Source organism: Sander lucioperca, chromosome 10 (assembly GCF_008315115.2).
Source record: "Sander lucioperca isolate FBNREF2018 chromosome 10, SLUC_FBN_1.2, whole genome shotgun sequence".
NCBI lineage: Eukaryota > Metazoa > Chordata > Actinopteri > Perciformes > Percidae > Sander > Sander lucioperca.
The window spans coordinates 2,489,457-2,516,956 of record NC_050182.1 but is presented as its reverse complement, the minus strand read 5'-3'; the positions used below and the strand labels follow the sequence as shown (position 1 = coordinate 2,516,956).

General features: G+C 43.7%; 1 protein-coding gene and 1 long non-coding RNA gene across 2 annotated transcripts in view; one reads left to right on the top strand and one right to left on the bottom strand.

Moving 5' to 3' along the window:
- LOC116063525 (sialoadhesin-like) overlaps positions 1-27,500 on the top strand; it is an 81,494-nt gene that overhangs the window by 23,873 nt on the left and 30,121 nt on the right. Inside the window, exons 4-5 of the mRNA XM_036005806.1 lie at positions 1,880-2,131; positions 3,945-4,208. Of these exons, the coding sequence (XP_035861699.1) occupies positions 1,880-2,131; positions 3,945-4,208 (516 nt within the window). The remainder of the gene's footprint in view (positions 1-1,879; positions 2,132-3,944; positions 4,209-27,500) is intronic.
- The window catches only part of LOC116063527, a 14,415-nt gene continuing 298 nt past the window's right edge, over positions 13,384-27,500 (bottom strand). Inside the window, exons 2-3 of the long non-coding RNA XR_004108296.1 lie at positions 14,038-14,042; positions 13,384-13,510 (exon numbers count right to left, since the gene is read on the bottom strand). This is a non-coding gene — a long non-coding RNA (uncharacterized LOC116063527). The remainder of the gene's footprint in view (positions 13,511-14,037; positions 14,043-27,500) is intronic.

Genomic DNA, 27,500 nt, shown 5'->3' with positions numbered 1-27,500 from the left:
GACACACACACACACACACACACACACACACACACACACACACACACACATGCACACACACACACACACACACACAATGTAATCTGGACAATCTCATGTTGTGTTCTACGTGTAGAAAGGGAACTGGTTTCCGAGACATTGTTTGGAGTTCTTCTCAGAAAACGTAACTAAACACATCTGTAATCTTTCCTCCTCTCATTGAGTATCTTCATCTTAAATCTCATCTGGTTATTATCTGATTTTACAATATTACTGCTGAATAAATGTATCAAAGAACAGGGGCGGAGGGTCTCAGCCCAAACCTATAGGGGGGTCTGGGGGGCATGTAACTCTGAGACTGTTTAGGGACCCCAGTCTACAGAAAATATTCAACCACACCATTTTAAAATAGGCAACAATAAGACACGTATACTGCATGGGATTATCATAAAGTGTGTGTGTGTGTGTAAAGGGGAGTCGTGGGTATGTACAGAACCCATTTTCATTCAGATATCTGGAGGTCAGAGGTTAACGGACACCTTTGAAAAAGACCGTGCCAGTTTTTCCCTCTCCAAACTTTAGCTTAAGTTTGGAGCAATATTTAGCTTCCTTCCCAACAAGCTACCACAGCATGGGTTCCTTATGTTGTCTAGTTTACTTTGATACCAACGTATTGTTCTAGCTTTGGAACAGAACCCACTACAGCCTCTAAAAGACAGTAAAGTCACCCTAAAAGATGTAGGGCTGTCTTTACCTTTAGTTGTATAGTGATCTTGATCCGTAACAACATGTGGAACGGGGATCATCAGTTCCAACATGTCTTAATCATGTCATTCACCTAGTCACCTATCTTGATGCTCAACTTGCTAGCTAGCTAGCTAGCTTAGCTCTCTTCCACAACACATGTAACGTTATCTCATCAGGTAAGAACCTGATGAGTTTTATCCAGTGAAGTGTTACATTGAAGTGTGAAGTCTTTCTAATTACGTGTTTTCACAGTCTTATACTTCAACAGTTTAACAATAAACTGAGACTTTCTTCGGCGGAAGTAGAAGGGCGTGACTTCGGCTCTCTATGACGAAAAGTTTTTCTTTTAATAACTTTTCATCTGTAATGTCTTAAGATGGCACAGACCAAATTTGAAGTTGATCAGATGAAATCTCTAGGAGGAGTTTGTTAAAGTATGTGGAAATGGCCAAAATCGCTCAAATTTTGAACTTTCAATTCAAAATGGCCGACTTCCTCTTGGGTTAAGGGAATGGCTCCAATGAGCTACATGCTACATATGTGTACCAAGTTTCGTTAGTCTATGTTAAACGCACTGCAGGGGCTCAATTTTTTAAACTTTGTATGTGGCGCTAGCGAGCCGTTTTTGTGCGCCTATTCCCGAAACCCTTAAAACACGTAAATGTTCACCAGGTTTGATGTGACTGCCAATTTTGGTGAGTTTTTGAGTATGATAAGCCCCTCAAAAAGGCAATTCATTTACCGTAATAATAATAATTCCTTCAGTTTCAATAGGGCCTTCGCCGCTGTCAGTGCTCGGGCCCTATTTATTAAGGTGTAAATCCTCCATCATAATAGCAATGCACCAAGGTCCAAACACGCCTGGCTTTTAAAGGGAATGGGAGATGATCTCTGATTGGTTTATTGCATGTTACGCCTAAAACACACCTCTGACTAATGAAGACACTAAGTACAACCCTTTTGAACCATGCGCCCGGCGCACGGACCCTTTTCTACTGCCGTCAAACTAGCAAAAGTGGATTTGGACACGCCCTAAACGCACCTTCGCCAGGCGCTTCATTCCGTGCGCTCAGATCGTTAAAATAGGGTCCATAATCGATCTAGTCTAATCTAATTTAATGTATTAAAAACTAACACTGTAAATGTATTTTAGATCAGATGAAGATAAGAAGCTCCAGAGATGACGGAGAGTTTAAAAGAGGAGAAGCAGTCACACTGAACTGTTCTGCTGCAATCTGCACTATCCACCAACTGGAGGTCACCTGGTTCAGAGATGGCCACGCCCTCTCAGAATCTGGCCCCGCCCTCCATCTCAGCAATCTGACTGCAAAGGATTGTGGGAACTACACCTGTGGTTTGAAGAACAACCGCACCCTCTCAGTGCCGTACAGCCTGCATGTGGAAGGTTAGTTTGATCAGTTTTTATCTGAAAACATTTTCAGACCAGATCCAAACTCAACAAGTCGTCTATATAAACTACAAACTGAATCTAAACCACCTTAAAGCTACAGTACGTAGTTTCTGTCGCCCCCATGAGGAATTCTAAGTAATGACAACAAAACTGTTGACACGTCCACATGATACAAGCCTTCTTGCACCCTGCGCGGTACAGCGCAGCCTGGCACAACTGTCTTTGCTAGTTTAAGACCGACCCAGTTGTGAGTTTCCCGTCCAGCGCCCACGTCGTTTAAATAGCAAATGCACCTGCATCCATCTGTGGCCCATGGGCGTGCTGGTCTTACAGGGCGGTGTGTTCAGGTGCATTCTGGGCGTGCTGGTCTTACAGGGAGGTGTGTTCAGGTGCATTCTGAGCGTGCTGGTCTTACAGGGAGGTGTGTTCAGGTGCATTCTGGGCATATTGCTATCTTGAGGCAGCGGAAAGTGATCGCGCCATTGACCAACAAAAACCTGGTCTAAAGTACAATGTTCGTCAATTTAAAAGAACATTCTTCAGCCGAAGAAAGTCTCAGTTAGCCGTAGGTTTGTCATATGACCACTTAGTTTAGTGTGAAACTGCTCAGTGAACTACATCTCTCGTCTTACACTATTTACGTCACCTAGCTTGATGCTCAACTTGTTAGCTAGCTAGCTAGCTTAGCTCTGTTCCACAACATGTAACGTTATCTTACCTGATTAGTTTTATCAAGTGAAGTGTTTTCAGCAGATAAGCAAAAGAACGAGCTAGATCCTCTGCTCATTAGAGTAACGTTACATCCCCGGTATGATACCCACAGAGACGTCGTAGCTTCAGAGAGACGTCATCCATGCCTCATTGAAGTGTGAAGTCTTTCTAATTACGTGTTTTCACAGTCTTATACTTCAACACTTTAACAATAAACTGAGACTTTCGTCGGCGGAAGTAGAAGGGCGTGACTTCAGCTCTCTATGATGAAAAGTTTTTCTTTTAATAACTTTTCATCTGTAACATCTTAAGATAGCACAGACCAAATTTGAAGTTGATCAGAAATCTCTAGGAGGAGTTTGTTAAAGTACGACATGTGGAAATGGTCAAAATCGCTCACATGTTGAACTTTGAATTAAAAATGGCAGACTTCCTCTTGGGTTAAGGGTATGGGTCCAATGAGCTTTTTGTACGTCTTGACATGCTACATATGTGTACCACGTTTCGTTAGTCTATGTTAAATGCACTGCAGGAGCTGAATTTGTTAACTTTGTATGGGGCGCTAGCGAGCCATTTTTGTGCGCCTATTCCTGAAAAACCCTAAAACACGTAAATATTCACTAGTTTTGATGATACTGCCAATTTTGGTGAGTTTTTGAGTATGATAAGCCCCTCAAAAAGGCAATTAATTTGCCGTAATAATAATAAATCCTTCACTTTCAATAGGGCCTTCGCCGCTCTGTCCCTATTTATCAAGGTGCAAATCCTCAATCATAATAGCAATTCTCCAAGGTCCAAACGCGCCTGGCTTTTAAAGGGAATGGGAGATGATCTCTGATTGGTTAATTGCATGTTACGCCCAAAACACACCTCTGATTAATGAAGACACTAAGTACAACCCTTTTGAACCATGCGCCCGGCACACGGACCCTTTTCTACTGCCGTCAAACTAGCAAAAGTGGATTTGGACACGCCCTAAACGCACCTTCGCCAGGCGCTTCACGCCGTGCGCTGAGATTGTTAAAATAGGGTCCATAATCTATCTAGTCTAATCTAATATAATGTATTAAAAACTAACACTGTAAATGTATTTTAGATCAGATGAAGATAAGAAGCTCCAGAGATGATGGAGAGTTTAAAAGAGGGGAAGCAGTCACACTGAACTGCACCACAAGCTGCACTATCCACCAACTGGAGGTCACCTGGTTCAGAGATGGCCACGCCCTCTCAGAGACTGGCCCCGCCCTCCATCTCAGCAATCTGACTGCAAAGAATTCTGGTAACTACACCTGTGGTTTGAAGAAGAACAACCGCACCCTCTCCGTCCCGTATAGCCTGCATGTGGAGGCTGACGAGGAAGGTTAGTTTGATCAGTTTTTATCTGAAAACATTTTCAGACCAGATCCAAAAACAAAAAGTCGTCTATATAAACTACAAACTGAATCTAAAACAGTCAGACCACCTTAAAGCTGTAGTGCGTAGTTTCTGTCGCCCCCATGAGGAATTCTAAGTAATGACAACAACACTGTCAGAAGCTAACATGTCAGATTGTTACAGAGCAACATGACGTTAGCTGCTTCAAGGTTAAAGTGTTTCCCTGTGACTGTAATCTCACCATTGTCTCCTGATAATGTTTGATGTGTTCTGCAGGAGGAGGTCTGCCTCTGATTGTTGGTCTCGTGGTCGGGGTCCTGCTGGTTCTCTTCGCTGTTATTCTGGTCGTCTGCATCATCAAAAGGTAGTTTAATTAATCTGTCCATGCTGGGGCAGGATGGCGAGGGAGCCTGCTGGGATAGGATGGCGAGGGAGCTAGCTGGGGTAGGATGGTGAGGGAGCTAGGGGACTCAAGGGCAAAGCCTAGGAGGACGAGGGACTCAAGGGCAGAAGCTAGGATGGAGAGGGAAGACAGGGGATAGGATGGCGAGGGACTCACTGGGATAGGAAGGCGAGGGATCTCGGGGAGCGTGGGGAAACCGGGGCAGAGGAAACCGAGGAGGAGACGGAAGTCCGGGGAGCAGGGAGAATCCAAGGAGGGAAGGCTGGAAGCGGGAGTGAAAGTAGGATGAAGTGGAGAGCAGTAGGGAAAGAACGGAGTGGTGAAGCCAGTTGACTGGGGGTGGGAGCGAGGCATGGAGATAATGGCTGCAGGGGAGAGACACGAGAGAGGTGAGGACAGGCACGGGAAAACAGCAGATATGTCTACGAATGTTCAGAGAGCGAGCTTGTATCTAGTGTCACATGTACTGAGCTCGATTGTAGATGGTAGGCAGGTGTGCGTGGCGGGAGAACGGTTATATGGAATGATGACCAGGTGTGCGCAGTCAGCTGGCAGTAGCAGACAGGAGGAGGGGAAAACACAGGAGACACAAAGGCAGGCCAACAGAGAAACACACAAAAGAACTAGAGAACTGGAAACAAAAACCCCAAATCACCACAGTACCCCCCCCCCTCCAAAAAAAAAAACCAAACAAAGAACAAAAATCAACCCAGTGCGGGCGAGGAGGTCCGGAGGGGGAAAGACCCAAAAAGGTTACAAAAAACAAAAACAAAATTGCCCACAAAAAGCAAAACAGCCCAAGGAGGACGAAAAGGGTCCTGGGGAGGCAAAGAGTCAACGGGGCTAAGGACCGTGGAACAGTGGGCACTCGGGAACTCTAGACAGAGGGCACCCGAGAACAGGGGCCATGGGCACTAGGGCACTGGGGAACAGGGGACAGAGGGTGCTAGGGCACTGGAGACCGTGAGCACTAGGGTACGGGGGACCCGTGGGTACTTGGGCACTGGGAACAGGGGACTGTACTGCTTAGACCAGCAGGGCTGCTGGCAGCAGTGGAGGGACAACCCCTCCGGCAGCCAGCGGCGACAGCAGAATCCTTCGGGTGGCCGCTGGCGAAGGCAGAATCCTTCGTGCGGCCGGCGGCGAAGGCAGAATTCGTCAGGCGGCCGACGGCAAAGGCAGAATCCTTCAGGTGGCCAGTGGTGAAGGCAGAATCCCTCAGGCGGCCAGGCAGGTAGTCGAGGACTTCTGGCCGGCCAACGGCGAAGGCGAAACCCCTCCGGCGGCCGGACAGGATGGTGAGGGCAGCGCTCCTCCTCCTCCTCCGGGTCGGCCAAGGCAGAGCACCTCTGGAGGCCGAGCAGGTCGACCAAGGTGGAGCCCTTCTGGAGGCGAAGGGGCAGCTGGACTGGAACCGGGCGACGGGTCAGCTGGGCTGGAGCCGGGCATCGGGTCAATTGGACTGGAGTCGGGCGGCGGGTCAGCTGGTCTGGGGCTGGGCGGCGAGTCAGCTGGACTGGCACAAGGCGGCGAGTCAGCTGTATCTCAGAATATGGAAGGCTGCTAGCCAGCCGGGAATCTGGGAGGCTGCTAGCCAGCTGGGAATCAGGGAGGCTGCTAGCCCGCCGGGGATCTGGGAGGCTGCCAGCCAGCCGGGGATCTGGGAGGCTGCTAGCCAGCCGGGGATCTGGGAGGCTGCTAGCCAGCTTGGATTCTGGGGGACGGCTAGCCAGCTGGGATTCAGGGAGGCTGCTGGTCAGCCGGAACACTGGGAAGGCTGCTAAACAGCAGGAACTCTGGGGGGCTGCTAAACAGCAGGAACTCTGGGGGGCCGCTATTCAGCCGGAACTCTGGGGGGGCACACTAGTAAACTTGAGGACACTAGAAAGTCAGCTCTGGTACGCTGGGCAGTGCTGGGACACTGGTCAGCTTGGGAACAGTGGAGAGCCTGGGGATGCTAGAAAGCTCGGGGACACTAGGAAGGTTGGGGACGCTGGGCAGCGCTGGGACACTGGAGAACCTGGGGACACTAGAAAGCCTGGGGACACTAGGAAGCTTGAGGACGCTGGGCAGTGCTGGGACACTGGGCAGCTCGGGGACACTGGATTGCCTGGGGACACTAGAAAGCTTGGGGACACTAGAAGGCTTGGGGACACTGGGCAGTGCTGGGACACTGGGCAGCTCGAGGACACTAGGGAGCTTGGGGACACTAGGGAGCTCAGCCTCTGGGGAAGCCGGCCAAGGAGCGGGTTGGGTGACAAACCAGGCGCCAATGGCCAGAGTGTTTGCAGCCGGGGAAAAAAAAAAAGGTCATACGCTCCACCTCTGACTCCATGGGGTGGAGGAGAGGCTTGAACTTTGCTGGGTCCATGTTTGGCTGGATCATTCTGTTGTGTGGAAGGACAGAACAGACCCAAGCGCAACGTTTAACAACAAAATCAGGTTTATTTTAACAAAGAAAGGGGGGAGATATGGGGAGGCGGATGCCAAAAAACAGGAGTGGAGACATGAGGGCTGGGGAAGGATGACGAGGGAGCTTTCTGGGGTAGGATGGCGAGGGAGCTAGGGGACTCAAGGGCAAAGCCTAGGAGGACGAGGGACTCAGGGGCAGAAGCTAGGAAGGAGAGGGAAGACAGGGGATAGGATGGCGAGGGACTCACTGGGATAGGAAGGCGGGGGATCTCGGGGACCGCAGGGGAACCGGGGCCGAGGAAACCGAGGAGGAGACACAGAAGTCCGGGGAGCAGGGAGAATCCAAGGAGGGAAGGCTGGAAGCAGGAGTGAAGGTAGGATGAAGTGGAGAGGCGTAGGGAAAGAACCGAGTGGTGAAGCCAGTTGACTGGGGGTGGGAGCGAGGCATGGAGATGATGGCTGCAGGGGAGAGACACGAGAGAGGTGAGGACAGGCACGGGAAAATGGCAGATATGTCTACGAATGTTCAGAGAGTGAGCTTGTATCTAGTGTCACCAGAGTGGCAGAGACAATGATCCAGCGAAGATAGTGAGTGGAGCCGTACTGAGTACTGAACTTGATTGTAGATGGCAGGCAGGTGTGCGTGGCGGGAGAACGGTGATATGGAATGATGACCAGGTGTGCGCAGTCAGCTGGCAGTAGCAGACAGGAGGAGGGGAAAACACAGGAGACACAAAGGCAGGCCAACAGAGAAACACACAAAAGAACTAGAGAACTGGAAACAAAAACCCCAAACCACCACAGTGTTGTGTTTGTTATTGTGATCATAGTGTTGTGTTGTTATTGTGATCATGGTGTTGTGTTGTTATTGTGATCATGGTGTTGTGTTGTTATTGTGATCATGGTGTTGTGTTGTTATTGTGATCATGGTGTTGTGTTTGCAGGAAGAGAGCAGCAGGTCTGGATCAGACAGCCGTGGGACGGGACGGGGAACAAGAGGTGAGCTGAGGTGTTTCACTGATTATTTTAGTTTGCAGACGAAGGATCTGTCTCATGAGTCTTTCTTTCTTCATCTCTTTCTGTCTTTCTTCATCTCTTTCTGTTTCTTCATCTCTTTCTCTCTGTGGTTTTCAGCACTCTGATAACATCTACAGCAACGACTTCCTGCCGCTTGCTGAGCAGCAGGGACCCAGCAGCGCTGTGGAGGAAGTCAGCTACGCCTCGGTCCAGTTCACACACAAGAAGCAGGCCAGGTACTGGAGGCTGCTAAACATGGCCCTGTTCATACCTTCAGACTTTGGTATTTTCAACATGGACCCTATTTTCCCCTGCAGTGGTTTCTAAGTGACTGATGTGAACAAAACTCTTTGAAACTGGTCCAGTATTAAACAGTTAGTGTCCACTAAAAGTTCTGTTGTTGCTGCTGACAGACTCAGATTATTATTCTAAGTGTCTGACAACATTATGGACAGGATCCCTACAGAGATAGACCTTTTAGTTAAAGAGTACGATCCTAACATAACCAAACTACACCAGACTCCATGTAAATAGTTAAGACTTTCAGTGTGTATAGAGCCAGCATATTTCCACATGTAAATGGGTGAATTAAGGGATTATTTCAACCAAACCAGAGTGGTGATTGTTGGAACAGTGGAAAGATGAACCAAGACGGCTTTTGATAGTTTTATTTAGTTTCTGTCCACTTTGAATGAAGTGTGTTTTACGATAACATAACATAACATAACATAACATAGCTTTATTTGTATAGCGCCTTTCATACATCGATTGCAGCTCAAAGCGCTTTACATCCAAAACATTCAACACAACTCTCGCAGGAGCACATTTAAAGCACGCAAACAGTATATTTGCACTGTTGCACTGGTATTTTGCTTATTAGTTGACTGAATAATAATAATAATCACATACATAACATAACATAGCAGGGACAGATACAGCATGACATGAGGAGAGGAGAGGGGAAAAAAAAACAACTCTCAGACTATCCTCATAAAGATAAGAACAGTGTGGGAACAGGAAAAAAACACCTCAGCACATAGCACACAAGCAGTACATTTGCACTGCTGAACATAACATAACATAAATGTACAGTTGCACATTTAGCGGCGAAGGCGTTGGACTGGGGAGGGGGTAGGTTGGGGAGTTTGGCCTGCTGAGAAACGCACAGCCCGGCAGTCCCACTAGTGTCCCAGTCCGCAGAATGTTATAGCGATAACACAGCACGTTGCCGTGGTGACACAGCACGTTGCCGTGGTGACACCCTTGAACAGTCCAGAGCCGATACGACAATCAGCAGGCAGTGGGGAAGACGGGGGAGGAACCAAGAGAGTCTCGCTTGCAGAGCCCCAACAGGGTGACGATGATAAAAGTACTGATTATTTACATGGAGTCTGGTGGAAATATGCTGGCTCTATAAACGCTAAAAGTCCTGATTATTTACATGGAGTCTGGTGGGTTTGGTGATGGTGATTTCGGGGCTGTTTCATGTTAAACTAAAAGGATCTTACTCTTTAACTAAAAGGTCTATCTCTGTAAGGATCCATCCCATAATGTTGTCAGACACTTATAATAATAAAAGAATAATAATCTGAGTCTGTCAGCAGCAACAACAGAACTTTTAGTGACGCTAACTGATGCTGAACATTAGTCCTATAGGGTTACATTCCAGCACAGTTCTTGATTAATACTGGACCAGTTTCAGAGATTGTTGTTCCATCAGACATAGAAACATTAGGCGGCTGCATATATGAAAAAAAAACACATAACCCTAAAAAATTTCTAACAAAAGGTTTCTCAGCTGGTTTTTGTAGTATTAGGTGTCCTTAATAACATACTAAAAGTTTACCAAAGTTTGACCACTAGAAAGGTGTAATTTTCAAGAGTGCGTCCAAGATGGGCAGGACACCCTTAAAAAATCCTAAGTCCTTCAATATTTGACCTAGCCAAGTAATCTTGGTGTGTAACCCCATGTTGTCTGGGTCTATGAATCCATTGGACTTGTCTAATTTGCACTGACATGATTACATACTTATGGAATACATGATTTTGTGAGATTACTGTAAGGTTGTTTGGGGTGAACCAGAGATGTAAACGGTTTAGCCTATGTCATGTAACTCCTACTCAGTATGTGTTTTTGGACATACCATTTGACAGACTTGACATTAAATGTGAAAGTTATTTAACCAGTACTGGGCAGGCTGGGTAGCTCTGACCTTGTCATCGAGCAGACATTGATGTGATCCTTGAAAAGCAGTGGAGGCTTGACCCATGGAGGTGGAATGACTGAAGAAATGCGAGCATTGTGGGCCATGTCTACACCCATCACATCTGAATACAACAACGCCATGCAGGAATTCAATGACCTCACCTACACGACCAGCGAGCAGCACCGAGAATCCTCAGAAGCAAGGATGAAAAGAGATCACTCTGATCTAGAAAAGACCAAGGAAAAGCTTAGCATTTGCACACCATTCTCTCCAGACCCATCTCTGAGAAACATTCTAACTGGTGTTGTTGCCAAAGAGGAGGTGACTGTGCATGAGTTTGAGACTGTTGGCAATGAGATCATTGAAAAGATGATTGGAAAACCCGTTTTGGAATATCCTTCAAACGGAAAGACCGGGCAAAAACCCTTGCAGATGAATCCACCATCAAAGTTGCCCAAGATCGAACCATTGATCCTGGTTTGTTGTTCCAACGGTTCCTGATCATGTCGAAAACTCAATTTTCACTGGAAGATGTAATGAGCTATGAAGGAAATCTTCTATAAAGCCAACAAGCCCCAACTAGCACAGGCAGTCACTGAGTTCTCAAGCAAGAAATCTAACAAAACTATCCTCAATTCCATCCAGGATAGTTTTCACTGGAAGAGGTACTGAGCTATGAGCTCTGCTCATTTCCTGCAGCCCTGTTCGTAGGCAAGGAAATCTTCTGTAAAGCCAACAAGCCCCAACTAGAGCAGGCAGTCACTGAGTTCTTAAGCAAGAAAACAAAACTGTCCTGGATTCCACACAACAGTCGTTTTTGATGGTTATAGCCAGTGGTGGAATGTAACGAAGTACAAATACTTTGTACTTAAGTACATTTTTCAGGTATCTGTACTTTACTTAAGTAGAATCAATAGTGCATACATTTTGCAGCAATTATCTATACTTTGTACTCCACTACATTTCTACAATGTTCCGTTACATTTTCTGATCAGTTTTTCCCCCTGCCAAAACGTCTTCCTGACCGTCACACTATGTCTCACCAGTGAAGTTTGGTTGCCATTGATACTGTATATATGGGGCACCGCTGATCCTTCATCGGCTTCCAAGCCGGTTCCGGTGCTCCAGAGCCCGGGTGCAGCGCTGCTGACCCTCGGTAATACAGCCTCTGGTAAAAGTGAAAATGTTTTTTTTTTTTTTTTTAATTATTCCCATTGTTAAATCATAGTTGCCATCTATTTCTCTCCACAGCGTCGTTTACTCCTCTGCCAGGCTGCGTAAGACGCGTTCATATCTTATTTATTTGGCTGGACCTCTTCACATCTCCTCCCCATTTTCGCTGCTTCACACACTTTATTTGCTTACGCTTCCATGGTTATGGAAAATAAAACCGTCTTAAAATACATCCAGGAATAAAACCAACCGCATTCAGATTCTAACAACATATTTCCGTTTTATGCTGGTTAGGATAAGGACTTCTTTTAAAAGCCAGGCCTTGTTTGTGGTAGTGGACAGTATGGATACTGTCGAAGCTCAGCATCAAAATAACTGAACCAGCCCTTTGTAAATCACGGGTCGCTAGACACAGCGCCCTCACTGACCAAGGTGCAAACTGTCTCTGGTTATTTGTACTTTTACTTAAGTACTGAGATTCAGTACTCCCTCCACCACTGGTTACAGCGAAGGTCCTTCCATCAAAGACAATACACATCAGAGACGTGGTGAAAACACTCACCCCATCGTTAACTTCAATGCAGAGACTGAGTTTGTGGGAAGAAAGGATGATTTCCTTTCCAGATCTTGCAACAAACAAGGACTTATCAATCTTATGACCGCATCAGGTGATGCAGACGTGGACATTGTCAAAGCTGCAGTCAAGGCCTCAGAACATCAGCCCAAAACCTTGATAGGGGAGGGTACAAACTTACTCATTCTTCTCCTCTACGGGAGGAAGAGTGTGACGACTAATGGGAAGGTCACAGTGCAAAAAAGTATAAAAAATAAACCAGAATAAGAGGAAACAACTGAAGAAAATAGAAAAAGATATGTATAAATAACAAAAGTATTAAAAAAGTATAAAAAGCAAAAGGCAAAAAAACCAAAACGCATTATAAAAAATATTTAAAAAATCTGTAAAAAAATAAAACACAAAAAATAAAAGGGGTAAGCGGTACTGAGCCTTCACGTGGAAGCCCTATTTTGACAAATTTTACAGTACCACACAGTTCTAATGAATTTATTCAAACGATATGAGAAGGAGGAGAAATATACAATTACTTAAGGGAAATTGTATTATTAAATTGTATGTAATTGTGCTCACCCTTATTTTCCACATAAATATGTTTGTAACCAATTGCTTTAATATAAAATTGTACTTTTAATCACTTATCTATCATGAAAATATGTTAATTAGAATATTAGATGGCCAAAACATGTATCAGGCACCAGTATTCCTGGTCTAGGAGGAATACAAAGGAGTAATGGTCATTTAAGGACCTGACGGCTGCCATTTTGAAAATGGGGCCTTTGTTGGAGTCAAACTTTGGTAAACTTTTAGTATGTTTTTAAGTACATCTGATACTACTGCAAACCACTGAGAAATCTTTTGTTAGAATTTTTTTGGGGTCAAGCCATATTTGCATCTGACTACATGGAGACATAGAGTCCAGGTTGGGAAAAACTCATCTTCTGTTTGATATTTATTCATTTTCAGACCGGTGGAGGAGGTGGAGGACTCCATCATCTACAGCTCTGTAGCCAGAACAGGCTGAAGACAAACCACACCATGATGGCAGATAATGTTTTTAATTTCTTTGATGTTTTTATTTAAATTTTTAATTTTAAATTTAAATAAAAATTATTTAAAACTTTTGTTTCGGTGACAGTTTCTCTGGTTTTGTTCGTGTGTGTATGTGTGTGTCTGTGTGTCTGTATGTGTGTTCTTGTTTAACTATACTTGTGGGGTCCCGGTAGCTTTGTGGGCCCAAAATGCTGGACCCCACAAGTTTAAAGGTCTGTTTGAGGGTTAAGACTTGGTTTTAGGATTAGGGTTAGAATTAGGTTATGGTTAGGGTGAGGGTAAGGGTTAAGGTTAGGCATTTAGTGGTGATGGTTAAGGTTAGGGTAAGGGGCTAGGGAATGCATTATGTCAATGACGGGTCCCCACAAAGATAGTGAAACGCACCAGAATTATGTATCTGTGTATATTATTATGTATTTGTGTATATTATTGTTTCGGTGACAGTTTCTCTGGTTTTGTTCATCTATGTGTGTGTGTATGTACGTGTGTGTGTGTGTGTGTGTGTGTGTGTGTGTCTGTGTGTGTGTGTGTGTGTGTGCGCGTGTGTGTGTGTGTGTGTGTGTGTGTGTGTCTGTGTGTGTCTGTGCAGCTTTTTCTTCAGTGTTTAGTGTATCCATCTCTCAGTTTTACTGTTGCATCAATAATATTTTTTTTCAAAATGTATTTTGTGTATAAGTACTCTGTCTTGTAAGTAAATGAATATATGAAATTGATTTGAAATAAAGTCTTTGAGAGTTCCTGTTTCTAATTTCAGAGACGACAACAGAACACAGGAGCAGGAATGAGATATTAAATATAATTAAAATATATTATTAATATATTATTGATATTAAAATAAACAAATGTCTTCACTTTAAACAGCTAATGGAAGTCCAGACTGCCTGAGAGCTTCTCCTGTACTATACGGTAATTCCTCTACTATGAGACAGTAAGTCTCGTGGTTATGACCCAATCGTTAGCCTATTTTTATAAAAACGTCTGCTACGGAGCCATAACGTGAGGTACAAGGTAATGGAGCCTTTTATACATTGTCGTGTTTCTTTAGAAATAAACAATGGACAAATAGAGTCTTTAAACTCTTCAGATGTAAAGTTATTCGCTGTCAAAGTTATTCTGGTAGTCTGCATCATCAAAAGGTAGTTTAATAAATTTGTCTGTCTTTGTCTTTGTTATAAAGCTCAGTTTATATTAATCATTCCATATTTATTACCCTTATTACCCTTAATATCTGTCCGAACTTTGCACTTTGTCCATCTGTAACCCAGTGTTATTGTTTTACAATAAAAAGTATGGCTGTCGAAATGAATGCAATAATAACAAGTTAACGCAAATTCCCTTTATAGCACTAAATCTTTTGACGTGTGATTGACAACACACGTTCTGTGATTTGGGCCTAGGGGCGCTCCGTAGCTTGTAAAATCAGGAACCGATACAGCGGCAACGCTACAAGAAACAGCAATGTAGAAAGAAAAGAGTATTTTGAATGTTAAGTTAAGTCTCAAAGCTCTTCCAGATGGTTCTCTCCACAAAGTTATTTGCATGTACTGTCGGTGCATTACAACTTTACCTTCATGACATTTTGTCTTCCCTTTGAGTGACGGCCAAAACACTCCGAGCGCTTCCAATCAATGTTGTTATCCTCAATGAAGTCATTCAAGGACTTGAATAATTCTTCTGCCGTGGTGTGAGCTGTCAGAGAATGACAAAACAGAAACTCCTCCTGGACATTGAGCTCTCTGATGTAGCGCAGATAAGTCATTAAACCCCCATTTACATGTGGAAATATACTGGCTCTATACACGCTAAAAGTCCTGATTATTTACATGGAGTCTGGTGTGTTTGGTGATGGTGATTTTGGGGCTGTTTCATGTTAAACTAAAAGGATCTTACTCTTTAACTAAAAGGTCTATCTCTGTAGGGATCCATCCCATAATTTTGTCAGACACTTAGAATAATAATCTGAGTCTGTCAGCAGCAACAACAGAACTTTTAGTGGATGCTGAACATTAGTCCTGTAGGGTTACATTACAGCTTGGTTCTGGTTTAATACTGGACCAGTTTCAGAGATTGTTGTTCCATCAGACACTCAGACACACAAACATGGAGACATAGAGTCCAGGTTGAAAAAAAAACAAAGTTACCCTTTAAAAAGATAATAATCTTGATCCTCGGGCGTTCACATTTCCCTGAAGTAGTGGAGGACGCAGAGTTTTGATGCTGAAGCATATGAAGGTTTTTCTCTTCCTCTCTCCGATGACTCCGATGACTGTACATTGACTCTTTACTACATTTCAGCATTTATATCGTCTGTCTATTCATGTATATTGTGTTATTACTGATCTACATCACTAACTAGACCACAACTTGCACTAACTGTATTTTGACTCTACTACATTTCAGCATTTATATCGTCTGTCTATTCATGTATATGGTGTTATTACCATATCACTTTTGCATATCCATCGTCTTACTTACACCTCACTTTGTGCCGGCTTTGTAATGCCTACTTAATCTGCACTTCATGTAGCCTGTTGTATTCTGTATTCTTGTATTGTATTGAATGTAAACTGTATGTTGTCTTGCACCTTATGCTTTTCTTGGCCAGGTGGTCGTTGCAAATGAGAACCTGTTCTCAACGGCCTACCTGGTTAAATAAAGGTTAAATAAAAATAAAATAAATGAACTCTTCTTCTGTTTGATATTTATTCATTTTCAGAATGGCGGAGAAGGTGGAGGACTCCATCATCTACAGCGCTGTAGACGGCACAATCAGAAGACAAACCACACCGTGATGGCAGATCAACTTTTTATTTATGTTTTCATTTAAATGAAAAATGAAAACTAAATTTTTAAATTTTTAATTTTTAATTTGTGTGTGTGTGTGTGCATATGTGTCTGTGTGTGTACATGTGTGTGTGTGTGTCTGTCTGTCTGTGAGTGTGTGTGTGTGTGTGTGTGTGTCTTAATGAAAAGTTATGAATCAGCTATAATATTATGTTTAGATTATTATTATTTAGAATGAATGAAATAATTAAAACTTCATTTAATGTCATTAGATGCACAATTACTGTGTATTGTTGTCTATGGTGTGTGTTTATATTATATTATGCCAAATCCAAAAACAAATTTCCATTTTATGCAAATCTAATGGACAATAAAGTTGATGTCCCCACAGTGTTGCATGATGGGACAATCCTGTTGGAACTGGGATGTTGATGTTGATTATTATTGAAGCTCAACGGTGCACGCACAAACGCACACTGTGTTCATGTGTGACATCATCCCTGCACATTCACAGACAGACAAACAGACAGACAGACAGACAGACAGACAGACAGACTAATGGAAAAAATACAATACTATGTGGAGAGAGGGTCTGTTAATTATATTAGATAAAATGGGAATCAGTGGGAGAATGTATAATGATATACTAGACTTTCTGTCACAACGTACAATTAGGGTCAAAGTTGGTAATGGAATAAGTAAAGAGTTTATGTTGAAAGTGGAATTCCCCAAGGAAGTGGTATTAGTCCCATGTTATTCAATATTATGGTAAATGACATATTTGAAAAATTAGGGGAAAGGAATGAAGTGTTGTTGTATGCAGATGATGCTGTCATATGGAAAAGGGGACGCAACATATCATACATAACCACAGCTGTTCAAAGAGATTTACAAGTAATAGAACAATGGGGTATAGATTGGGGATTTAAGTTGTCCATACCTAAAACAAAGGTTATGTTCTTTACCAGAAAGAAGATCCCAGAAAGTTATAATGTTATGTTGTACCATCAATCAATTGAAAGGGAGAAGAAATTTAAATATTTGGGGATATGGTTGGATGAAAGACTTACATGGAAACATCATATAGATCAGGTGTTTTCAAATTGGGTGAATGTGAGCCTCCCCTTAGAGTAGTTAAGGACAGCCGAGCCCCCCCTTCCCCAAAATCCCGTCCGCCTGCCCTAACCCACACACGCCTCTGCAGTACATACCATCTTTTGTGTGTCCCAGACAATGATAAGTTTCAATAACTGATAAAATGTAAATATTTTTTAATATTGTATTTGAAGACATTTTATTTCCACAACTTTTTAAAAAGTGCATTCATAAACGATTCTTTGCAACAGCAAATCATTTCTAACTTCATGCAGGCCTAATTGAGGCTACTGGCTGAAGCCCCGGCAAAATCAGCTGATGCCGCGTCTGTCAGTGGAAACAATGAGGCCACGCTTTTGATGCGCAGAGGTGTTGGATGCGGGGCTGCACTGCAGAGAGAAATAAACGCAAGTCGACCTCCACCTGCAGCCAAACCCGCACTCACACAAGTAGGTGGAGGTGAAGGGGATTAGGACTTTCATAGCCTTAGTGGAGATCTGGGGGAACTCGCTCTCCACAGACAACCATAACGCGTGATCGCCATTTCTCCCGGTCTCTGTCACACTGCAGCAGAGGAGCAGCCTCGGACCCCGACCAGGTGAAACCTAACTTTAACTCAGGATCATATTTCCTTTCCTCATATTTTTTTGCTGGGTCCTGTCTCCTCCCTTAATGCTGACTTCTGTTGACTTGGGACAAGGAAACGATGCACTTTAAAGCTAATACACGCACGCACAATTACAGATATCAATAGAGCTGCATACAGTTATTTTTTCTTCACGTGTCGCGCCTCCCCTGTGGCTCTTTGGCGCCCCCCAGGGGAGGCGTACCTCACCTATTGAGAACCCCTGATATAGAGCATATTGAAACAAAATGTAAAAAGGGTCTAAATCTAATGAGGATGTGTTGGACAGTGTTGGGGAGCAGATAAGCAGTCTTTGATGTACATATTAAAGCTTTAATAAGATCTACCATAGACTATGGAAGTGTAGTTTATAGTTCAGCATGCAAAACATATTTAAGAAAACTTGAGAGGATTCCATTCAAAGTTATAAGAATAGCTTTAGGAGTTATAAAACAAGTCCTACGTGTGTTTAGATTAGATTAGTAGAATCAGAAGACTCTCCACTCAGTCTAAGGTATATTACATTGTCTCTAACATACTGGGTCAGGTTGTTGGGAAGTATTAATAATCCAGCAATTTTAGTTCTTAATGATTGCTGGAAATATCAAACAAAATCAAAAGGGATTGGTTGGAACATCAACAGTATAGCAGAACAATATGGAATTAAAGAAATTAAATTTAGTCTTTAGTTTCTCTGGTTCTAGGTGCTATTCCCTCATGGATTCTTCCATCACCTGGGCCCAGTTTTTCAAAAGTAATCCAGTTGGATTTCAGATCACGGATTGGATCAAATCTTGGAAATGGGTTTTTCAAAAGCAAAAGAGGGATTCTGAACTAAGATCAGATAATGTAATCTGATCTTACATTTGATCTGGATCAAACCTGCCCTTTGGGTTTTTCAAAACTCTGAACATGGTTTGGGATCTATTTCATCCAAAAAAAACAGGATTATCCTGATCCCATCAGAAGGTGGATTCAGTTGGGATTTTTTTGAACCAAATAAAATCAGAGTTTTTTTTTTTTAAGTGAATGATCACAAAATTAATGTTTACTGATGATATATACAGTTCTCCATATTTGAAGTATATGTGAAGCAATATCACATTTAATATATATAATACTCTTGGATAGTATTGTTTTTGTTTTGTTATTTAACATTATAACAAAATAAGTAATGTAAAATGTTACTGTTTATTACAGTGTTTTGGTTTCTTAAAATTAAAACAAACAATGGCTATTAGTGTCCTACCTGTTGTTCTCTGCTGAGCCAGCAGGCTACACTGTTGGTTCCATTTAAGGCTCTGGTCAACAGGATTTGGTAATCCTGAAATTTGGTATTTGGATCCCAGTGATCCAATCCAATGTTCTGGATAAAAACTGGCATAAAAGTAAGATGGATCAGGTGATCCTGGATAGCAAAACATGGGATTTCCAAATCTGGATCAATTTGATCCAGATTAAATTTTCTGAAAAACTGGGCCCTGAGGTGAACTATTTGAAGGAAAGAGAGAGTATCCAAATGAACAAAGTTTTGCAGCATATTGCCAGGGATATATAAAAACATGTTAAAATATATACAGATGGATCAAAAGATCCACAAAATGGGCATTGTGGTATTGGGATATATATTCCATAATTTAAACGACAGGGTAGACTTAGTGCTGCTAATGTGATAAAAATGATTCCAGGCCCCAACAGATATGCTGCCGGGCATGTCCAAGACATAACATCAGCATTTTGAGCTTTTCATGACACCATCAGTTGAAAAAGATATACTTGAGATGTCAATTTTTTTTCCAGTTTAGGCTGTCAACATTTTCCAGTTGCCAGTTTTGGCTATCAACCTAAAAATGTGGTAAAAGATTTTTAATTACCTACATTTTCTGGAGGTTTCAAATTCTGGGGTCAAATTGAGCCCAAGGATAACAGATGTTAGTAAATTAGAGGATAACAGGAGGGTTAACAAAAGAGATGGATATAGGTTAAATAATGTTCTATCTGTATACTCTATTGAGATGACTGGGATAATTACAGCTCTTATAGGTGGACTGAAGAGGTTAAATCTTTGAGAGCTGTAATCTGTACAGATTCCTTGGCAGCTATTCATAGCCTAGATACAGGTCACTCATCAAGGGAAGATTTGATTATTGAAATAAAATAGTTACTATTACATCTCAGGAACCTTGGAATCATTCAGTTGTGTTGGGTTCCAGCTCATATAGGAAACAAAGAGGCTGATAAAATTGCGAAAAAGATGCTGAAAAACAAATATATTGTTATGATTCAAGGGATTAAAGGACCCAAATGCAGGGAGAGGCAGGCAGGCAGGAGAAGGGTTGAGCTCGAGGATTTATTAATCAAAACACAAAAAATGAACCAAGGGAGTCCAGAACTGACACTAGGGAACTGGGGACCGTGGGCGGGCACTGGGGACCGTGGGTACTAGGGCACTGGGGAACTGGGGACAGTGGGCAGTAGAGCACAGGGAACCATGGGCACTCGGGAACAGGGGACTGAACTGCTTAGGCCAGCAGGGCTGCTGGCAGCAGTGAAGGCGGAACCCCTCCGGTGGCCGAACAGGCCATCGAGGACTCCCAGGCGGCCGGCGGCAAAAGCAAAACCCCTCCGACGGCCGGCGGCGAAGGCAAGATCCTTCAGGCGGCCAAGCAGGATGTCGAGGACTCTTGGGTGGCAGTCGGAGAAGGCGAAACCCTTCTGGCGGCCAAGCAGGACAGCGAAGGTAGACCCCCTCAGGCGGCCAGGCAGGACGTCGAGGACAGCTGAGCTGGGGGGCCGGGACGGACATAGTCACTGATCACAGGTGTGGTCTCAGGGATGCCGGAGATTGGCACAGTCACGGGCGAGGTCTCAGGGGCGCCAGAGACTGGCAAAGTCACTGGAGAGGTCCCAGGGGCGGTCTCAGGGGCACCGGAGACCGGCAAAGTCACTGGGGAGGTCTCAGGGGCGCCGGAGACCGGCAAAGTCACTGGGGAGGTCTCAGGGGCGGTCTCAGGGGCGCCGGAGACCGGCAAAGTCTCAGGGGGAACGGTCATAGCAGGTTCAGGAAGACTGGACGCCAGCCTGGACTCTGGGGGCTGCTACCTAGCCGGGACTCTGGGGGCTGCTTCGATTCAGGAGATTAAAGGACCCAAATGCAGGGAGAGGCAGGCAGGCAGGAGAAGGGTTGAGCTCAAGGATTTATTAATCAAAACACAAAAAATGAACCAAGGGAGTCCAGAACTGACACGGGGAGAGCACACAAACACACACAAAACGATCTGACACAAGACAAAGGGAACACAGAGGCTAAATACAAGAGGTAACGAGCAAACAAGGAACAGGCGATACAACAGGTGAAACACATTAGGAGTGGCAGAGTAATCAACAAAGGTGGGAAAACACAGGAAGTAAAACTAGAAAAGACAGAAAACCAGACTATCACAATAAAACAGGAAACAGAAATATACACAACAGGGAACAGAAATATACACAACGAAATCTACACAGTCCACAGAATCAATATACAAAACAGGAAACATACAGAATTATGAAAACAGGCAACAGAAATATAAACAACCCCAACAGAAATGTCCAGAACCGCAACATATATAGGAATTAATATTTCACTGGGGAAGGGTGAAGCCAAATCCATAATTAAATCTGAAAGTATACAAAAATGGCAAAATGAATGGGACGCAGAATTTAATGCTAGACTTCCACTTCCATAAAATTCAGAAGAATGTTACCAGGAAAAGGGTTAGTGGTCTATATACCAGACTTAGATTAGGTCACACAGGACTGAATGCTACCTTACAAATAGTAGGACATGGTAATGGATTATGCATAGAAAGAACAAAGAAGATGTTGAACATGTACTTTTTCATGTCAGAAATATAATGATAATAGATTAAACTGGCAGGAAATGGAAGGAGAGAACTCAATACATGATATACTTGAAGAAAAGGGTATGAGAAGGGAGAGACTTGAAGCGTTATTTATTTGTCTTAATAATACTGGTATAATGAAAAGAATATGTTTGTCTTGGTTGGTTTGTTTGTTTGTTTGTTTATTTGTTTGTTTGTTTGTTTTGAATTAATTCAAACCTAGACTCCATGAAGTTCTTGGTATTACACACTCCTGTACAGTTGGTGGCGCTATAATACAAAAGTAGTAATCTGCCAAAAACAAGAAGAAGGAGAACAAACTGTGACGACAGCCACAAACTTAATACTTTAACTACATTTTCCTGATGATACTTAGCTACACACTTTTACTGAAGTAATATTTACACTGCAGGACTTTAACTTGTAACAGAGTATTTATATAGTGTGGTATTACTACTTTTACTGCAGTAATCTGAATACTTGAAAGACAAACTGAAGTTTAAGCGTCGTTCATTCAGTCGTTAGCATGCTAATGCTAGCAGCCGTTACCGGCTGATTTAACCGTGTTTCTGTGTGTGAATGAGACCGACAGACGGCCGGTGAGCCGGTCTGGTCCGGTGTGGAGACGGACACTCACCAGAACCACCAGACAGTCGGTGCTGACGGACGGGAGACCCCAGGCTCCTTCCCAGCAAAACAACTCGTCGGGCGCCGCCATCTTCAGCCGCGACGGTGAACTCTGACACCGGAAGAGAAGCTCGACCCGCTGAGTTAGGTTAACAACTTTCAAAATAAAAGTCTTAAAATTCACCGGGATCCAATTCAATTCAATTTATTTTATTTATAGTATCAAATCATAACAAGAGTTATCTCGAGACACTTTACAGATAGAGTAGGTCTAGACCAAACTCTGTAGTTTACGAAGCCCCAACTATTACAGTGGTTGCCTCAAGAGCAAGCATTAGCAGTAGCTATTGCGACAGTGGCAAGGAAAAACTCCCTTTTTTGTTAGGAAGAAACCTCGGACAGACCCAGACTCTTGGTAGGTGGTGTCTGACGGCACCAGTTGGGGGAGTGGTGAATGGTGGCAATAATAGTCATAATAAAGATAGTGAAACAGTGATCACAATGGTAGTCGTAGTAGTTCATGTCATAGTAGGGCACAGCAGGGCGTTACGGGGTGTAGTGTGGCACAGCAGCCTGGGTGGACGTGGTTGGACGCGGCAGGACGCAGTCGGACACTGCGGGGAATCATAGAGCGTAGCAGGGTGTAGTAAGTCCATAGCGTCAATTGCACCCAGGACCCCGTTGTAGATGCCAACCAATTCCAAGGCGATGTTCTGGGTGAAGAAGAAGCAAAGGGACTCCGGGGAGAAAACTCCCCAGAGCTAGGTTAGTAACAGGCATTTCTGGGACTAAGATGCACACAAAAGGAGACAAGTGAAAAGAGAGAAGAGGGAGTAGCTCATTCTGTCCTTGGTAGGAGATTCCCACAGCAGTCTAGAGTTATAATAGCATAACTAAGAGAGGCAGGCTAAAGAGAGGGGCCCTGGACCGGGCTCGTACTCTCCCCTGCCGGAACGGGCTTGTACTTCCTGCCTCCCTCTACTCTACTCTACTATGCTGCAACTCCTCACTCCCTAACTATAAGCTTTATCAAAGATGATGGTTTTCAGTTTATTCTTAAATGTGGCGACGGTGTCAGCCCCCCGAACCCAAGTTGTGAGCTGGTTCCACAGGAGAGGAGCCTGAAGGCTGAAGGCTCTGGCTCCCATTCTACTTTTAGAGACTCTAGGAACCACAAGTAGCTCTGAGTTCTGGGAGCGTAGTGCTCTAGTGGGACAATAAGGTACTAAGAGCTCTTCTATGTATGATGGTGCTTGACCATTTAGTGCTTTGTAGGTCAGGAGAAGGATTTTAAATTCAATCCTGGATTTTATAGGAAGCCAATGCAGAGAAGCTAATACAGGAGAAATATGATCTCTTTTGTTAGTTCTTTTCAGAACACGTGCTGCAGCATTCTGGATCAGCTGGAGGGTCTTGAGGGACTTATTTGAGCAGCCTTATAGTAAAGAATTACAGTAGTCCAGCCGGGAAGTAACGAATGCATGGACTAGTTTTTCAGCATCGTTTTGCGAGAGGATGTTTCTGATTTTGGCAATGTTACGAAGATGGAAAAAGGCTGTTCTTGAGGTTTGTTTTAAGTGGGCGTTAAAGGATAGATCCTGGTCAAAAATGATTCCTAGATTTCTGACAGTAGTGCTGGAGGCCAGGGCAATACCATCTAGGGTAGCTATATCTTTAGATAATGAAGTTCGGTGGTGCTTGGGTCCCAGCACAATAACTTCCGTTTTGTTTGAGTTTAACATCAGAAAATTGTGGGTCATCCAGGATTTTATATCTTTAATGCACGCTTGAAGTTTAGCTAACTGACCGCTTTCGTCAGGCTTAATTGACAGATATAATTGGGTGTCATCTGCGTAACAGTGAAAGTTAATTGAGTGCTTCCTAATAATATTGCCTATAGGAAGCATATATAAAGAGAATAGAATTGGTCCAAGCACTGAGCCTTGAGGAACGCCATGGTTAACTTTAGCGTATTTGGATGGTTTATCGTTAATATTAACAAATTGGGATCGCTCAGAGAAGTAGGACTTAAACCAGCTTAGTGCGATTCCTTTAATGCCAACTAAATGTTCCAGTCTCTGTAAGAGGATGGTATGGTCGATAGTGTTGAATGCAGCACTAAGATCTAATAAGACAAGTACGGAGACAAGTCCTTTGTCAGCAGCAGTTAGAAGGTCGTTAGTAATTTTCACCAGTGCCGTCTCTGTGCTATGATGCATTCTAAAACCTGACTGAAAGTCTTCAAATAGACTATTTCTACGCAGAAAGTCACACAATTGATTAGCGACTACCTTCTCAAGGATTTTGGAGAGAAAGGGGAGGTTAGATATAGGTCTATAGTTGGCTAAGACCTCAGGGTCGAGGGTGGGTTTTTTCAGAATAGGTTTTATCACAGCTACTTTAAAAGACTGCGGTACGTGACCCGTTAATAAGGACATATTGATCGTATCTAGTAATGTGCTATTGACCACGGGTAGTGCTTCTTTAAGTAGCCTCGTTGGAATGGGGTCTAAGAGACAGGTAGTTGGCTTAGCTGAAGAGACCCTTAACATTAATTGTTGGTCTAAAGGATAGAAGCTGTCTAAATAAGTATCAGGTCTTATCGTTCTTTCTAGCCCTCCTGCGCCCAATGGTGAGCCGTTAGAAGCTGTGGGCAGAAGGTGATGAATTTTTTCTCTAATTGTTATAATTTTATCATTAAAAAAGGTCATGAAGTCATCACTGCTCAGAGCTATAGGAATAGATGGCTCAACAGAGCTGTGACTATCTGTCAGCCTGGCTACAGTGCTGAAAAGAAACCTTGGGTTGTTCTTATTTTCTTCTATTAGTATTGAGTAATAGTCTGATCTGGCATTTCTGAGGGCCCTCCTATAATTTTTTAGACTATCTTGCCAATCCACACGAGATTCTTCCAGTTTGGTGGAACGCCATTTACTTTCAAGTTTTCGTGAGATTTGTTTTAATTTGCGAGTTTGGGAGTTATACATACATATATATCTTCTTTTTGAGAGGAGCAACAGAGTCTAAAGTAGTCCGTAAGCAGGCCGTAGCAGCGTCTACAAAGTTATCAAGTTGGGAGGGACTAAAGTTAACATAACGGTCCTCTGTTATATTAAGGCATGACATTGAGTTAAGTGCTGTTGGAATATCTTCCTTAAATTTAGCTATAGCACTATCAGATAAGCATCTAGTGTAGAAACTTTTATTTAATTTCGTATAGTCAGGTAGTAAGAATTCGATAGTTATTAAAAAATGGTCTGATAATAAAGGATTCTGCGGAAATACTATTAAATCGTCAATTTTGATGCCATATTCCAGCACAAGGTCGAGGGTGTGGTTAAAACAGTGCGTGGCCTTATGCACCCTCTGACTGAAACCAATAGAATCTAGCAGTGAATTGAAAGCAGTACTAAGGCTATTGCTGTCAACGTCAACATGGATATTAAAATCACCTATAATAAGTACTTTTTCTGATTGAAGGACCACGCATGATAAAAACTCTGAGAATTCAGATAAAAACTCAGAATATGGACCTGGTGCTCGGTAAACAACAACGAATATAATTGGCTGTACTATTTTCCATGTTGGGTGTTGAAGATTAAGAACAAGGCTTTCAAACGAATTATAATTTAGTTTAGGTTTAGGATTAATTAACAGGCTCGAGTCAAATATGGCTGCAACTCCCCCTCCTCGGCCTGAGCCTCGTGGAATTTGGGTATTATTATGACTGGGAGGAGTGGCTTCGTTTAAACTAACATATTCGTCAAGAATAAATCAATGTGGTTATCTGATATCAATTCGTTTACCAATAATGCTTTCGATGACAGAGATCTAATATTTAATAGTCCACATTTGATTTTCCTATTCTGTTCTATCGTTGCAGTGGTTGTTTTAATTCCAATTAGGTTGTTTAGTATAGCACCTCTTTTGTTAGCGTTTGGTTTAAACGGTCTCAGTCGGGGGACAGACACGGTGGTTATGGGATTATGAATGGGTGATTGCTCTGAAGGGAGCACAGAGGGGCGTGTAGCGCTGTATCTCTGATTATTGACTTTGGGAGAGTGTGTCTGGTCAGTGTGCTTGTGGGAGTGTTTACGGGATGTAAACAGTCAATCAGAGGTCTGGGTGTGCAGGGCGTGGTGCAAATTTCCACGTAGCATCTGGCTTCCGCGTGTATTGGGATGAATCCCATCCCTGCTGAACAGGGAGCCACGTTCCCAAAACAGATTGAAGTTGTCAATAAAACCTATCTTGTGAATGCTGCATGTGAGCTGGAGCCAGGTGTTAAGGGAGAGTAGTCTACTAAAGAGGCCTGATCCGCGACCTAGAGATGGAAGTGGGCCCGAAATAAAAACCGACTTCCCAGTGCTTTTTAAAGCCTCAATGAGAGTGGTAAAGTCTCGCCTTGTGCGCTCACACTCCTGAATCCGAGTGGACATGTCGTTATGTCCACAATGGACCACGATGCGTTTGATAGAGGTCGGAAACGAGGGTATCAGGTCCATAACTTTAGCCAGGATGTCTGCAACTTTGGCTCCGGGAAAACAGTGTGTGACAGCATTATGAAACCGTAGGTCTCTAGTGATGGAGTCCCCAATAATTACTGTGGTTAGGGGGAAGAGCGGACGAGGAGTGGGGGGGTGTGGATAGCCGGTGACGGGAGCAAAACAGTCAGTGTCGGTTTCAGATGGGCAGGGAAAAGAAGAGGAAGATTGCTTACCGTTCGGTTGTGGGGATTGTTTTTGAGGAACGTTGTCATTTGGGCCGATCCAGGCAGTGTAGGCCACCGGACCGTCTGACTACCGCATCCCTCAGAAGCTTTCGTCTTCCGTGACGACGGCTGGTCAGTCTGCTTTGAAGCGGGGCGAGCCCGGTGAGCCGCATTGGCCGCCACCGGCTCCGACTCCGACAAGGCATTGAAGCGATCGGAGAGGCTGAGGGCAGGAGGAGATGGAGCCCTACCCGAGGCTCTCTTTCGGCCGCAAACCACCTCAGTCCAGGGTGGCTTGATAACCGGTGTCGAGCAGGACGATGGGCGTGGGCAGGCAGCTGGGTCCCATGGCGCGGTATCCTGGAAGGCCGCCGAGAGAGATGACATCCGGAGCGACTGATTATGAGCCACGTCCAAGCAGGCAGTTAACAAAGCATCTTTGGTTTTTAAGTCCTCGGAAAGCCGACGAACATCTTCCCTGAGGTCAGCAATTTCTATGTTTGTATTATTAAACAACGAGGAAATCCTGAGGGGGAGTGGGGACTCGCCAGGTGTAGAGGTTGCCATGAAGCTAGCGTCAGTTTAGCCGGTAGGCCTAGTCTTGATAAATTAGCGTGAGGCTATTACTTACTTACACGTAAAAATGTATCTTTGGTTTTAAAAACACTTTATTAGTATAATAAAAACTAGGCGATAGAGCCGACTGTTAGGTA